This window comes from Balaenoptera acutorostrata, chromosome 8, assembly GCF_949987535.1.
Source record: "Balaenoptera acutorostrata chromosome 8, mBalAcu1.1, whole genome shotgun sequence".
NCBI lineage: Eukaryota > Metazoa > Chordata > Mammalia > Artiodactyla > Balaenopteridae > Balaenoptera > Balaenoptera acutorostrata.
Genome location: NC_080071.1, coordinates 83598392 through 83615628, shown reverse-complemented (window position 1 = coordinate 83615628; position 17237 = coordinate 83598392). Strand labels below are relative to the sequence as shown.

Below are 17237 nucleotides of genomic sequence, written 5' to 3'. Positions count from 1 at the left end.
TTCCTAACAGCCCTGAAATAGATGTACAGTAGAAATTATCTTTTTTCCCCCTTCGTTCCATCTAAAATATACATGCTGACCTAGAACATTCAGCTTACCAACTTACGCAGAAGTAATAAATTCACTGATCCAAATTCTCAAATCAAATTTAGGCCAGAGGTTAGCAAATTATACCTCCCAGGCTAAATCTGGCCTACAGCCTGTGTTTATAGCTGAAGTTTCATTGGAACACAGCCATGTCCGCTTGTTTATCTATTGTCTAGGGCTGCTTTGCTAGGTAGTTGCAACAGAGACTGTATGATACAAAAGCCTAATATTTACTATCTGGCTCTTTATAGAAAACGCTTGCCGATGCCTGAATTACGTGCAACGTGGACTTACTATGATACCATCCCAGCATCCAAGAATAATAATGATTTAAATAGTATAATAAATAAAAGCCTGTTTTTGAGGTGTGTGTTATAATGTGCATGGGGAATAACAACAGAGAGATGAACATAAAATGAAAGAAGCCTTTCCCTGCAGGAAGAACTTTCCAAGAGTGAGGACTATCTAAGGGCCAATTTATAATACATACCCATTCACTTGAGAATAAAGGAGAAAAGTACCAGAGTTTAAGTTTCAGGGAGAGAGTAACACTTTTCAAAATAACTGATAATTACAAAGAAATAGAAAAGATAAAAGAAGAAAATATTTAGGATACTAGACAGAAATTAAATGAAGTGGAAATAGCAATAAATCTTAATTTCAAGTGTTTGTGAGTTGTAAAGGAGACCAGCAGATCTAATTCAGACACCTATGGTAAAAGTCAGTATATACGACTCACAGCACACTCCCATGCCTTGTTTCATTTAATGTCTCTAATGTCAGAATTGCATTCCAGGTAGGTTGCAAAGAACCAAAACTCAGCCACATTTGATCAGATAAAACAAGTCTATGCAAAGTGAACAGTAACACTTAAAACATGGGAACCTGCGCTGCAAACAGGAAGCCATCTGGGACCTAGGCAGTCTGATAACCTGTTTCCAAAGCCCTTCTCCACAATCCGCCCCCTGCAAACACATAGTTTATCGCTTTTGCTTCTCATACTATGTCTAATCCCTGCTCTTGCTTATCTTAGTACAATTTGTTTTTTCCTGTTTACTTGTTAAGACTGCACATGGCCCAACTACATACTGCCTTTTCGGTTAAGTGATTCATCTTTTCAGTCCAGCCTCTGTGAACCTTAATTCAATTTCGTAAAAGAGAGAGGATCTGATTAGTCCCTGGCCCCTAGGGTTAGGCATCCATTCTTCCTCCAAACAGCTGTGTGTTTTGTGTGTTGTGTGTTTTGTGGTTTTCCCAGGAGAGGGGGCCTTCCCCCCTTTCTTCAGTAAGGAGCATGAGCTTGGTAAGCTGCCCCCCACCTCCTAAACACACGTTTATTCATGAATGTGCTTTATAAATTATAAACAGCTTTATAAATGTAAGATTTCGTATATTAGCAAAGGGACAAGTAGTTTGGAGAAAGATTATCAACTGCCCTATTTTATCAAACTAAGATGACATATGTAAATTACCCTGTACCCTGTATTGCTCTTTCAATTTTGTATGCTATTCCATGTTTTAGCTAAATTTGCCAATTTTTACTTTTGTGATTTCTTCTATTGCTTTTAGTCTATAAAGTCTCCACACATTTAAATGTTAAATATGTAGTCAGCTAACCTTAAACATTACCATTTAGTTTTGCCTGCCTTTTAGTTATGAAATAATCTGTTTTACAGAAAAGTTGCAATTGTAGTGGAAAGAAGTCCCATGTACTGTTTACCTAGAGTCTCTAAGATTAACATTTGCTTTATCATTCTCTCTCCAAAAAAAGTTTTGGAACCATTTAAATTACAGACATGAACCTTTTACCTCTAAATGTGTATCTCCTAAAAATGAGGACATTCTTTCCTATAACCGTAACACAATTATCAAAATCAGGAAATTAACACTTTATACTATTACTATCTAATCTACAGACTAACCATTATCTTAACAGTATCCTTAACAGCAAATGGAAAAAGTTCTCCTGGTACAGTATCCATAACTGTCTTGTCTCCTTTAATCGGGAACCGTTCCTTAGTCTGTTTTTGTCTTTAATGACCTTGACATCTCTGAAGAGTACAAGTCAGTTATTTTATAGTATGTTCCTTAATTTAGGTTTCCTCATAATTAAATTTGTTATGCATTTTGGGAAGGAATACCACATAAGTGATGTTGTATCCTTCCCAGTGCATCATATCAGGAAGCACATGATGTCAGTTTGTCCCATTCCTGGTGATGTTAACTTTAATCACTTGGTTAAAACAATACAGGCCAGATTTCTCCACAGTAAAGTCACTATTTTTCCCCTTAAGATTAATAAGTATCTTGTAGGGAAATACTTTGAGACTATTTTCTATATTTTTATGGCTTCCTAACTCTAAAATTTTTCTGAAATTTATTTTGGCATACCATGTCAGTTAACATTCTAATTGACTCTCCATTTATTGAATAACAAATTCCTTCCACAGCAGACTGCTGAACTTAATTTATTTTATAATAACTTCATATACATATTTAATATACATAAGGATTATAGTATATCTCAGGATCTATTCTACAGATCTAGTCTACTAGGCCCTGCACTAGCTTCAGATTACTGTAATTAATTACTTCAAGTTTGCATTGCAAATTATTGCCTACAAACATAGACACACATTTAGTATCTACTAGAGCCAATCCTATTTACTCTTTGCTTTATAAATTCTTTCCAGCTAGTTTTACTTTTTTTGAGCTTTTGGATAAACTTCAGAACCATTTTCTAAAATGGTATTAAAAAAAAAATTCCCACCACCGTTTTGGTTCCATTTGTTCTAAACTTAATTTGTGAAGTCTCTTAAAGCAAAGCATTCTCATTCCCTAAGACAGTATGAATCTGATAAGCAAGCTTGCCAAGAAGGAAAAATTACCAAAGGTTTATGTTTCTCTCCCTACAGGGCAAGTTTTACATTTTTTACATTTTTCAGAATATAACAAGAATAAACACAGAGGTGAGAAAGGGAGGAGAATGGGCAAGTTGGTCTGATACTTCATTTAGAACTGAATATTAAGAAGTTTTATTTACTTGTCTTGATATGAAGTAAGAACTGTTCGTGGATTATCAATGTTTAGGGATAGCATCAATACCAGAGCACCACCTCTAGCATGAACACTACTCATCCACTGTTCAGCTTCATCTAAGGCTCAATAATAGTGATTGATTTGGACTGACACTCTATTGTCTGGTTGTCCTGGTGACTGAAGGTATGCATTTGCCAGGCAGTTGACTAAGGTTGGGAATGTAGCCCTTGGCAAAGGAACAGAGAGATTAACTGGCCCAAATGCAAAACAAGTCTCTGAAGTAAACGTGATCTGTACCATATTCTACATAAATCAATCATGAGAAGAAGAAACATTTAGTTTTCTTTGAATATTTGCAAATAGACAGATGGCTCACAGGTTAATATAAAAAGAGGAAAAGGAATATTTAGGGAAAGCTCTTCTAAGTAAAAATGAGATTTGCAGAAGTGGTAAGTTATAGTAGGTTTCCAAAACAGATTATCTAACTGTCCAAAGGGGACAACTGAACATCAACAAGAATAACTGCTACTGACTAAGTCAAATAAACAATTTCACAATGATGTATATATGACTAATTTATTGTATACACACACACACACCCTGATTGGTCACTGTGGGAGATGCTACAGAACTAACTCTTTTTGAAAACAGTTAAATGTTGAGGATCATAAATGGCTTTGTTTGTTTGCACTCTATCTACTGATATTTATGAAAAACAGTTTTAATGTACTTTTTTTTGACTTTTTAGAAGCTTTATTGAGATATAATTTGTATAACATATAATTCACCTATTTAAGTATACAATTTAATGTTTTTAGTATATTCAAGAGTTGTGCCACCAGCACAGCTCAATTTTAGAACATTTTTATTATAGTCTAAAGAAATCCCATATCCATTAGCAGTTGCTCTACATTACCCCTACTCCCACATCCTAGGCAATATTAATGTACTTTTAACACAATAAAACTATTGTATGTTAATGTAACTAACTTTTAATCGTAAAAATAGCTATATTTTCTAAAGCAAAAATTAGTGAGAAGAGTGGCACTGCTTTACATTTTTGCAAATTTCATTAATACCTGTTTAAATAGAAGACAGCTGATTTCTGATCAGTTTCTGCATTATGTTATGTAGCTTCTGGAAAACTCCACTGTATACTCATGAGACTGGGAGTAAATACAGCAAATCAAGTCTTAGAATTATTATTAAAACTTTTTCTGACCTCAGAGAACCCCTGTAAAGGTCTTTAGGATCCCCGTACAGGTTCCCAGACTAAGTTATCACCCTTTTACAATCCCTACTCATGGACGTAGGCACAGAGTAGTAGCCACCCCCTCTCAACACAGACAGAAACACGAAAATGTGTTTCTCCACAAAAGAACACACCACCCACCCTATGAAACACTCAGTCTTCCCTCTTCCCTCAACTAAATGTGAATCTTAGGAAGCTACTAGATCCGACTATCAATTTATAGGGAACTGAGATGACAGAGGAACACTGACACTGCATGGATGGAATCAGCAAAATCGTGATACTGGGACACTACTGAAAAATGACTGAGCTGAGAGAGGGAAAAAGGGAGGGGGAGAGAGACTAGGAGTAAATAACTGAAGGGGAAACTTATAGAATAAAAAAAACTTAAAAGACAAGCAGAGCAGGTTCCACTTCCAGTAACGTCAGTATAGCTCAAATTAAAACCCAGCTCCCAGAAATTAACAACTATAAACTCAGCACACATTATAAGAATTATCAGAAGACACTAGAAAGCAACCACAAGGTAAACAGATTCTGGGGAAGAGTCAACACCTGTAAGAAAGAAACAGCACTAAGTATCTACTCTTTTTTTAAGGATCATCATTTGAAAGCAGAACTCTGCCAAGCAGATCTGCCAAAACTCAAGGAGAAATCCACAAATCTAAAAGCTTAAAGACAGTTCACAACCACAGCAACTGGAAAGTGAAGGGTATGTCCAAGAAGGGAGAGCTGCAAAATTTGCATAACAACTTTGCACAAATCTCTGGCTCACCCTTGATCGAGGTGTGTACAGGGACAATTCAAAGCAGTTCAATTAAGGACTAAAGAACTGAACAGAGATTTCAACTGGCTCCCACCAGGAGAGGCAAAGTTTGCTAAAGTAAAAAGTGAACAAAACAAACAAACAAAATCAATACTTTCTGGACAAACAAAACAGAACCCAGAGGCTCTACAACCTACCATTTGCCGATGCTCTAGACATAATCCAAAATCACTAGATACACAAAAAGAAACAAGAGAGCGTGATCCATAATCAAAAGAAAAGGCAATCAGTAGGTCCTTGTTGATTATCTATTTTACATATTACAGTGTGTATATGTTAATCCCAAGCTCCTAACTTATCCTTCCCCCTCACCTTTCCCCTTTGGTAACCATAAGTTTGTTTTCTAAGTCTGTTTCTGCTTTGTAAGTAAATTCATTTGTAACATTTTTTTAGATTCTACATATACTTGACATCATACGATAAGTCTTCTGACTTACTTCACGTAGTAAAATAATCTCTAGGTCCCCCATGTTTGCTGTAAATGGCATTATTTCATTCCTTTTTATGGCTGAGTAGTATTCCATTGTGTATATGTACCACATCTTTATTCATTCATCTGCTGATGGACACTCAACGTTGCTTTCATGTCTTCGCTATTGTGAACAGTGCTTCTGTGAACATAGGGATGCATCTATCTTTCTGAATTATAGCTTTGTCTGGATATATGTCGAGGAGAGGAATTGCTGGATCATAGGGCAACTCTATTTTTAGTTTTTTGAGGAACCTCCATATTGTTTTCCATAGTAGCTGCACCAATTTACCTTTCCACCAAGAGTGTAGGAGGGGTCCCTTTTCTCCATACCCTTTCCAGTATTTGTTATTTGTAGAACAAAAAAAGCACATTCTTAATTATTTTCTTTATACGAGTATGAATAAAAATCAAAACAGTGGTTGCCTCTGGAAAGGGGAGGGATTGAACAGGAAGAGATGTTAGGGGGACTCTGGGGGAATGATGGTCATGTTCTGTATCTTTATAGGACTCTGGGTTACCAAACTGGATACATTTATCAAAACTCTTCCACAGGTACACTTAAGACTTTTACATTCACTGTGCATAAATTATACCTCAAAAAAATCTTAACAAATATCGAATTCTAATTAATGATATACAAAAGATTTTAGGGGTGATATGAACTAATGTTTGCAAATTACTTTGAAATGCAAGAAAAATATAAGGTGGATGATCAAATGGAGACACACACAGATATTTGCTAGTGCAAATACAGCACCGTGTTTAACGTACCTGCATACTTTTTAAAGTTTTATGTATCTCTCATAATAAAATGTTGAGAGGTGGGGGGCAGAAGACAGCCAAATATTGCCATTGTGCTGTGGCTTTGAGCAGCCTCTGCCGGGCCATCCACGAGGGGGTATGAGAGGCACCTCAGCAGATAACCCGAGCGGGCCCGCCGCACGCAGAGCAGCGACAGCGCTCACGCTACCAGGAGACCCTGCTCACCTTCAGGAAGACTTATGGCACCGTACTGCGGTTAGGTGGCACAAAGCGGGACAGGCTCTGGTGCCAGAAGATGACTGCTCACAGCCACCCCATCCTTGGAAAAATCCTAGCATCACAGGCCAGTAAGAGATCATCCCTGGCGAACTGGTGGAGCCCATCATCTAGGAGAAAACTGACAAAAGATACCATCTAAATCTCTAAGAAGTTCCTGCCAGGCATGGCCTATGGCTACTACTACCCAAAGATGATCTTGCCTGTGCAGGATGGCTTGAATTTCATGAAACAGAACCAAAAAACCTTCGATGTCATCACCAATTCCTCAAAAATCTATGGCTCCAGAGCTTGTCTTAAGTTCCTTCTTACCAGCTCATAAAGCACCCTGCATCCAGATGGCATCTTCTGTTGCCAAGATGAATGCCAGTTGTTGGTTGTTGGTTGGTCCTAGCAACCAACTAGCATTCCTGCTCTATAATAAGAACCCAACATTGATTTTCAGCAGCCTAGTAGCAGGTGATGCTGGAGCAATGGAAGACACACGTGAAAGACTACAACTCAGATATGTACCGGGGGAACTTGTACTACGAGTTTCACTGCAAAGCTTGGAATTCACCTCAACTGCTATGTTTCCCAGGGACTTGAGCTGGCAGGGCCCCCAGTTACAGGTTATCCAGCCCCAGAGTAACCACCTGGTCTGAGGCCCCCACTGTCCTGGCACAAACCTGACTCTAACCCATAGACCAAGTGGTACAGGCCCCAGGAAGTTGCCTGGTCCCAGCCAGGCCTAGGCAGGCCAAAGTCTGACCCATCTAGCCTCCAATCCTTTGTCAGAGTTTCAAAACCCATATTAACCACTCATAACATGTGAGCCTTACTTGCATCTCTATTCAAACATATGCTTAAGGGAAGAGAAAAAAGGAAATTTATGAAATAAAAGGAAACTTGAACACTAGCTATGTAATTAGATTACTATTAATTTCTATGGATATGAAAACGATATGGAGTTATATATTCTTTTAGAGTCCTTTTTTAGAGATAACATCTAGTTCCTGAATTTACAGAGGAAAATTGTATGTATCAGATCTGCTTCACATAATAAAAAAGGGACAGGAGTTTGGTACATTATTCTGTCTACTGTGTAGACATATGAGCAGCTCCACAACAGAAAGTTTTAAAAAGAACAAAAAGAATGAATAATTTTATTTTTAATTAGATTCAAGTAAGATTTTTTTTTTAAAAAAAAAAGATAACATACTTAATGGCAAGAAAGAAAGAACAAAAGCTGACAGATAAGAGGAAGCTAAAATGGCTGAAGCAAGGAGTTAGAAGGAAATAAATAATGTGACCTGGGATACAAATGCAATAAAAAGTTAAATAAATGCTCAGAGTAGTTACAAACTACCTTCCAGCTCCTTCTACAATACTCTAGAGTTTTCAGTCATCATTCAGAAAGATCCACATGCTACAATATGTACAAAACAAAGATAACATTTCCAACATTCTTTTTGTTAATTAGTATTATTAGATATTTCTCTGAAAGCCAACAACTAATATCAAAGAATACACTCTGAATATTTTAAAGATTACTATGTCATTACTGATTTGATTCAGCAGAATTTTTAGAAACTCTTAATACCTCGCCTTTCTTTCAAAATAGAGGCCAGACTTTAAAATATGTGTTTCTTCATAAATATGCATAAGTTTAACAAATAGCCTCTTTAATACAGAACATGCTTCGATATTTTAGCTAGATGGTTTTAAACCTCAAATATCTCACTAGGAAGCTAGTCTCTCAAATAATTACATATTTTTAGTTAAAATTTTTTGAAAAAAAAAATTTTTTTTTGAAATGTTACTATTATTGAATTAACTTTTCATACTGATTAATACCATCATATTGACTGTAATTCTGCAAAAATCTCCCTAAACTAAATTCAGTTCAAAGCACACCATTTTCCTATATGATACTTTTTTCCCCCCTGAGCTTAGAAGTCAATGAAAAAGTACATCTGCACTTAAAACTGACATCTTACATCTACATGATACATCAGTTTTCAATATGTTTTCACATATACTACCTTCAAATCAACCTCATCAAATAGAGGCAGGACAGGTACTTCCCATAGAGTACAAAGGAAAATGAAGCTCAGGGAAAAGTAGTTTCCCCAAGGTAACAAGGCTTATCAGTTAGTGGTGCTGAAACTAGACCACAGATTATTTTGAGTCTAGACAGGATGGAGCCTTTAGTTACTATACTGGTTCTCTCAAAAGGTGGTCTGTAGCCATCAGCAACAGAATCACATGGGGCTTCTGGCTGAAAATGCAGACAGACACTCCTCTGCCTCACCCCACACCCAAGGTCAGAATCTCTGAGGAGTAAAGCCCAGGAATTTTTACAAATATAATAATAATAAAATAAAATAAAACAAATAAACTAAAAATAAAATTAAAAATAAAATAAAATAAAAACACACACATTTACATATACATATATGTACACACACACACAAACACACACATTCATCATTCTCACTGCTCTAGGTATAATGAAGAAGTATATAAGATTATGCCTTGGAAATGTCTATAATGTTTTGAGGGTAATAAGACCAATACAGAAGAAACTATGAGAGCAATAAAAAAAATCTGTGTAAAATCTTAGAGTCAATGCTATATTAAAAAAAAAAGTTTAAAGTATGGAGGGGGCGGTGTTAGTCCCTGTGGGCTAAAATACTCCTGAAAGACTTGATGGAAGGGTAAAAACTTTGATAGGTCTTGAAAAAAAGATTCAGGATAAATGATTCAGCTTGAGCAAAATGGCAAGAAAAGTGGGATACAGACAGCATATATAGAACACAAACCAGAAACCACTGGCGTTCAAACATTTCTATTGGTAATGAAGCAAGAAAAAGATTAACTAGGAAAAGAAGCAAGGTTATAAAAGAATTTATATTGAGAACTGAAAACTTTGGAATTCCATAGACCAGGAGTCTATAACCAACCACCTGCAGATCAAATTTGGGTCACCGGCCTATTTTTGTACTGCCCCTGATCATTTGGTTTATGCATATTTAAAGGGTTACTTTTTTTAAGATTTTTTCTAACAAGAATATACAACAGAGACTGTACGTAGGTGGCCTTCAATATTTACCATCCGGCCATTTACAGAAACAGTTTTGCCAACCTCTGTACAGACAGCAAGGTAATTGTAGACCCTGGAGTAATGAGTATGTAACTTAACTCTGCCACGCAATAATGACATTTAATATGCTGTTACTAAAATAACTGCCAAATTTTACTAATATTTTTTAAGCTCAGCATATAATTAAAATGCTCCAAGAGTTTAAATACATAACCTAAATATTAATGTAAATGATGCTACTGTAGTCTAAGAAAAGTGAAAAATTCCCCTAATGAAACCACTCTGAGCAAAAAGTCAAAAAAAAAAAATAATATTGATAATCCTTCTATACCTTCTACTATCTTAGATTCTGATTCAACAAAAATCTGAATATCTATATTATTCTATAAGAAATATGCTGGGAACTTTCACAGGTTGCTTGAGCTCAAATTACTCTAGCCTTTCTATGTTAAGACACTGTTATAATTTTACACTTATAGAAACTGAGGCTCAGAGGCATCTTGTCCATCGTTCTCAACCTGCCAAGTCCAAATCCTATCCTTTCTGCACAAGACCACTGCACTTCAAGGACTCTTTTAATAGGCCCAGCCCAAATTTTATCAATTTCCCTACAGAGCTGCAGTTTGGGTTAGATTGTTTAGTTTTTAATCAAACTTAGAAGAAATGAATACAACACTTTGAAACTCCCTGACAGTTCCATGCCTTGATTCAGGATTAATTCAAAAGCTCACTGTCTTTACTACTATGATAATGGCCTACGGGCTCTTTCTGATATTGGCCTTCTACTTTACAGAGTCCACTGTTCTGTACTGAGAATGACCATCACTTATTATAGTTTATAAGACAGGATGATTTAGGAAATAACCACTAGTGTCCAGTTTAACAGCATAATAGATTGAGTATAACATATCATAAAATGATACCTGAATATTCCAGCAAAACTGTCACAGCATGTGGATTTGGAATTTTAAATTTTTTAGATATCAAAATATTTTTCTTTGTGGCGATGCTTGTTTCTGATTATAAAATAGCTCTAATCTTCCCAAAGATGCAATTTAACTACACAAAAGGCCTAAAGAGCTGTCTCATAAAATAAAGCCTATTTAAGCCATAAGTGTAACTTCTTGAAAAAAACTATCTGCATAATCCCAAGCATTTACAACTCTAAACTGAAGCCCCTTCTCACTCTTATACCAAAATGGAACTGAAAAAAATGATTTTTACTGTCTCTCTCCCCTACTAGACTGTAAGCTTTACCTGAGGGCACGAATCATGGACAGTATCCCTAGCACCCAAGGACAATCCCTGGCACATGGTAGATGATTAATAAATCTCTGCTTCAAGAATGAAGAATGAATCAATCATGAATGTTAACCAGGGAAAAGCACACCTTACCTTATGGGTCTACTGTTTAAGAAGGATTTTTTTAAAGCTTTAGCTTCTGGGTTGGGGCTTATTTTTTTTCATCTAGCATAAAGATGATCAAATACTGTCAATCAATGCATGATTTTATTTCTACATGTAGATTTTATGCCTGTGGAGCATCAGCAGTAACCCTTTTACTCTCAGTCCTGAAACATAATTAGGAAGATTAATTTATTACTAGAAAAGAAAAACTGTATGGTTCAAAATAAAATTACTTCTACATTTTCCTTTTACTGAATTATCTATAGCACTGTTAGCCAGCCTTCCTTCCATTAAGTTTGATAATCAGAAGTTAACCCAATAGTGAAATTCCTTCAACTAGAGGACCATGGTTGACCCACAACATCATAAAAGAGGACATATGGAGCAAACCACTAAAGATTTTTTTAAAGTAACATCATGATACAAAAGAAAGCATTACAAGATAAATACGTGAAAATTTTTTGTGAAATATTTGACTTTTGGAAAAAATGTCAACACCAATAAACACAAAGTGCTTTGCTATAAAATATTTTACTAACATCTGGCAGGTATGTTCTAAAACCTGATAATGTACATATCTCCTCCAATGAACACACTGTAGGAGTCTAAGAATTCTAAAGTAATATTCAAGTAACTTATAAACTATATCTGTAGATACTAATGATATGTTATAAACATCAAGGGTGTCCGTGATACATATTTATAAATACTAATAACATCATCTGCTTACCACAGCTACCAACTCAGACCAATTCAGATGTACTTTATTAATGACTCAAATATCGTGAGTAGTGCTGCCATCAGTTTTGTGACTTGCCAGAAACAGTGAACAATTCTTAGTAAAGTTCTCAATGAAAAGTGAAATCTTTCCCAGATATACAAATGTGTCAAGTCACTGCATCAATGGTCTCAATTAATGGCTTCCTGTATCCAAGCCCTCTGCCCTGTAACTTGGTAGTCCCCTCCCACACTTGATTCTGGACTTGGCAGCATGACTTCTGGCAATAAGTTGTTCACAACTATTAATGAAAGCATATAAAACAGATTTAAGTTATACATGCAGACCGACTGTAAGAAGGTTTTTCCCACTTATAAATGTCTGGAGGAACATCCAAAGCATGTGGAATATAGGTTAACTCTATTCAACACCTTGTGAATCATCCAGCAACCAGCAGGTGCTTGCCTGCTTAAGCCAGCAACATTTCCTAATCGTGACAACCAAACATGCCCCTCACAACGTTAAAACTTCCTCATGGGGGTAGAAGATCCAAGACTTCTGCCAGTTAATATACTTTTTGATCTTTTAACTTCGGGCATGAATCCATTCATGCACAAGATGTATGACAGTACCTTCTTTTTAATCCAAAATTTATATGATTGAGTATGATCCCTTCCAGACTACTGAGAGATAACACACAGTGCAAATATGGCAACATAATTTGAAACAAAAAATAAAGATCTGTATTTTTTCTCTATGCACGTTATACTTAAGATTTAAATGTTTAACTAAGATAAACTGATAATAAAGCACTTGCACTTCAAGTCTATAGTTTTTTATTAAGTTGTACCAATCATCCTGCATTTCATATCAATCCTCACCTTCTATTCATCTCTTGAAATTTTAAGAACACAGATGTTGCTAATATTGTAAAGAATCAAATATACCTAGTCCAATATTTTGGTTCTAAGATGTCCTTAGGGAAACAAGAAAGTATATTTTTCTCCCTTAACAAGTAATTAAATGGTTGGTACACTTTCTAGCAGTAAGAACCATTGCAAATTTCTCTTTTTCTTTGTGCACTGTGTCTGCTCTGCCTGCAATATCTTTTCCTGCCAGCCTAAGTCCTAGTCACCCTCAAAAGCCAGCAAATGTTCAGCCCCCTCTGTGAGATCTTCCCAATCCTCTCCTTTTCACCAACAGATTGAGTCCCTCCTTCCACATTACTTCTGAAACTTCTTATTCTTTATCATTAATTATCTAACACACTGTTGTAATTATTTGTTACATACCTGTCTCCCTAACTAGACCATGAGCTCTATGTCAGCTAAGCCTATGTGACATTTCTATAACTGTATCCAAGTACCTAGTACAGTGACTGCCATGGTGAGGGCTTTAAATGGCCTATTAATTTGCATGACTCCTTTTAGGATTTAAGATTCATAAATCCATTCCAGTCATCTCTATTGTTTGTATTTTGTTTCTACTATTTGATATAATGAGTTACCTAAAATTTCTTTTCATATATTCTAAATTTATTTTGATATTACAGTCTTAATAACTGTTCCTTCAGAAATCCTGTCATATGCAACAGCATGGCTGAACCTTGAGAACATTATGCCAAGTGAAATAAGCCAGTCACAGAAGAACAGTACTACGTGACTCCACTTAAATGAGGCAACTAAAACAGTCAAACTCACAGAAGCAGAAAATAGAATGGTGGTTGCTATTCAATGTATATAAAGTTTAGTCATGCAAGATGAGTAAGTTCTAAAGATCCATTTACAACACTCTGCCTATAGTTAACAATACTACATTTTACACTTAAAAATTTTTTAAGAGAGTAAATCTCATGTCAACGGTACTTTCCACAATTTCAAGAAAAAAAGGTCCTTCAATCGTAGTATTCGGGAACCAGTCTCCACCTAATCTTATCTACTGACAGGTTTGAATGTTTTTTACTTACTTCTCCAATGCATTGTTTGTTACCTCTCCAGTTCTACTACTCTGACTTTATCTACTGTCAATAGATTTTTAATCTAAGAACAGATAATATTTTTTCATTTCTGACTCCACTCTGATGTCCAAAATTTTGTATAGAAGGCCAAAATTCTAAGAAAGTAATTTAAAATATGCACTGCTAGGCTAATCCCAAACTTTATACAAATAGTTCAAATTGTCCTTTAATCCAAAAATACATTTCTACACTTACTGTCATTACACACCTTCTGCCCTTTCATCTTGCTTTAGATTTTCCTGTAATGTACCTACATCAGTCTGGAACTTGATTACTCAAGATAATTTTTTATCGGCAAAATCTGGAAACTTCAAAGTGTGTGCTCAATTCTCTAAATCATGTATTTAAAAATATTTCATAATCTTAAATTTACACTTCTTTACTACTTTAGAACCATATACACACATGAATCACAAGTAGACAAGCAAGTTCAAGACGCTACTATCAAAGTGTTAGGGAAAAAAAGAGGAAGAGTACAAAACGCTTGCACATATCTTCTGAGGGTGAAAAAGAAGATTGAAATTAATAAAATCTTAACTTAAATTCTTTTCTGTGTCATATCAAAAACATGCAAAAAAAACCCCCAAAAAACAAAAACATGCAACCACTGTAGTACAACTAAAGTAATATTTCCTTTCTAGGAAGTGATTAAAGTGTCTATTAAATAATAATGGCTATTACTGATCAATTGGGTTGACTGGCTCATCCTTGCCCCAAGATTATAAAATATAAAACATGCTTGCTTTCGCTGTTAATTTTATAGATTTTTAAAAAAATAGTAGACCACCACTTTTAATAAAAAAAACATGTAACTAAAATAAGAAAGCAAACAAACAGAATGGAATTTCTGGAAGCCCATTAAAGCAGAGCAGGAAGAAAAGGCTCCCCCGTGAATCTTTACCCTCCTGAGTTCCTCGTGACGCTAGGCTGCCCCTCAGAACTACGAGCCTCCTCCCTACTGAGCACCTGCTCAATACTAAACATCACACACACCTCTAAAGTTAAAAACATAAAAAGGAAAGAGGGGTCCTTAAGTGAAAGCGGATCATACAACAGCCTAACAAAAGTTTACTACAATACCATAAGGTTAATTCCCTTTCTCCCTCTCTTTTTTTTGTCTTTTAAAGCAAAAACTAACAGTTACTCCAATACTAGATGTCCTCCAAAAATGCCTTTTACATTCAATACTGACAAAGTTTACACACAGGTTTCATCTCAGGTTTAAGGCAAAGTATTTATGTAGTAGACATTAATTCTAAACACATTATTAAATGAGTACTTTCTACAACATCTAAATATACAATAAAAAATAACTTTTTAGACAGTGAAAATTCACCATTCTAAACAACTTATTAAATCTTATTAAAATGACTACCAACAGAAAAGTTGAAAATTGTAAAAAACACTTACTTCATTTCCATGTTTTTGAAGGAATTCAATTTCCTGTTGTGTGAATGTTGTCATGGAGATGGATTTCACCCTGTGTGGTGGATTTAACCCTCGCCTGAAAGATAAAATATTTTACAGATTTACTATTACAAACTATAGTATTTTAAAAATTATGTATCAGATAATTCAAAACATTTTTAATTAGCACATTTAAACTTGGAACAGTGTTTTCATTCCATAAACTACAAATATTTAAAAATTATCTTAAACTATTAATCCCCACAATAGATATGTCAATGTAAATTTAGTCAGACCCACACTAAATAATATATTTAAAGATAAATTCAAGTAACCACCTAGTTAGAAGCAAACAGTACCTGTAACACATGAGCTTCTTGGAAACACAAATATTGCTTTAGTGTATGTCTGATGGAAGGAGAATAATATATATACAACGGGCTCAATGGTAAAGAATTCAAAGTTATTAATTATTAAATATTTTCATATTTCCTAAGAAAGTGACAATGATATGTCAGGTTTGGACGTTATCTGTTTCACATTTCGAAGTAGAGAAACGTTAAGTTAGGTTTTGTTGTTTTGCTTGAAGTTTTAAACTAATAAATTACTTTCCTTCCAGCTCTTGGTAAGTCATAAAATACAGAAATGAAGATTGCACCGTAGGAAAAACTGAACACAGCAATTTCATCCTAGTAAAACTTCCAAACTTAACTATGAAGAAACAACTACCATATGAATTACTTTCAAGTACCTTTACAACTAGCAATCACAAATTAAGGCTTTAACGATATCATCTAAATTTCCGAAAGTGAAAATTTAGCAAAGTCATTATTATTCCTTTAAAGCAGGACATTTTGTTTTACAAATTCATCTGTATTATGAGAATAAGACTAAATTCATCATATTCACAGCTTATTCATTTATGATATTTATCCTAACAAGTCCTATCTTGTTCCAAAACAATTTAAAAAGGAATTGACTTATTATTGTTCTCTCAAATTCCTCTGCTCCCTCCCTCAGTTAGCATCTTTGTCTCTCCTTATTCCCTAATACTGCCTCCTTGTTCCAGCCAACCCTCTACCCTTCCATCTCCCTTATAGTATCCTTTCAATAAAAAAAGCAAATAACTTTCTAACAAGGTAATGTCAAACACTGCTACAAGGGTGTATGTTTTGAATAAGAAAGTTGGAGCAATTAATTATATCCCTGTACTTCTCAAATCATCAAATGAGGGAACCCCCTGACTCTTAAAAGTTACATACAGATGTAATCTCATGAAAGCACTGAACTGTATAGCTTATTCTCTCATACATCTCAAGGCCCTACCATACCACAATGTCCATTTTTGCATAAAGAAGGTATTCATATTACTTAATTAAGTGAACAAAATTTCTCACTTATGAAACAAACAAAACCATAACATACTCATAACCAAAATATGACAGGACATTTTCCCACTTAACAAGAAGACCTATTACAGAGCTTCTTTAAATGCGCTCTCTCAGTGCACTTAAAATAAGATTCAATTTACAAAACTGGTAGACACAATTTTGCAAGGCCAGATTACTTACATAAATTGAGTAACTCCAAGGAAATTTTACATTTGTTCATATTGATTTCTCTAATTACTCTTTTATATTCCATTAATTCTGATAGATTAACTGTATTTTCAGTGCAAAAATTTTTCCTTTTTTAGCTTCCAAAAGCTTTGTATGTGGATATAACATGACTATAAAATAGTTTGGTGGGCTTCCCTGGTGGCGCAGCAGTTGAGAATCTGCCTGCCAATGCAGGGGACACAGGTTCGAGCCCTGGTCTGGGAAGATCCCACATGCCGCGGAGCAACTGGGCCCGTGAGCCACAACTACTGAGCCTGCGCATCTAGAGCC

General features: G+C 35.3%; 1 protein-coding gene across 12 annotated transcripts in view; it reads right to left on the bottom strand.

The window, feature by feature from the left end:
• Positions 1 to 17237, bottom strand: part of AGFG1 (ArfGAP with FG repeats 1) — a 69830-nt gene that overhangs the window by 35302 nt on the left and 17291 nt on the right. For all 12 annotated transcript variants that reach the window (XM_057551310.1, XM_057551311.1, XM_057551312.1 and 9 more), the window contains exon 2: positions 15352 to 15445. In XM_057551310.1, the coding sequence (XP_057407293.1) occupies positions 15352 to 15445 (94 nt within the window). The remainder of the gene's footprint in view (positions 1 to 15351; positions 15446 to 17237) is intronic.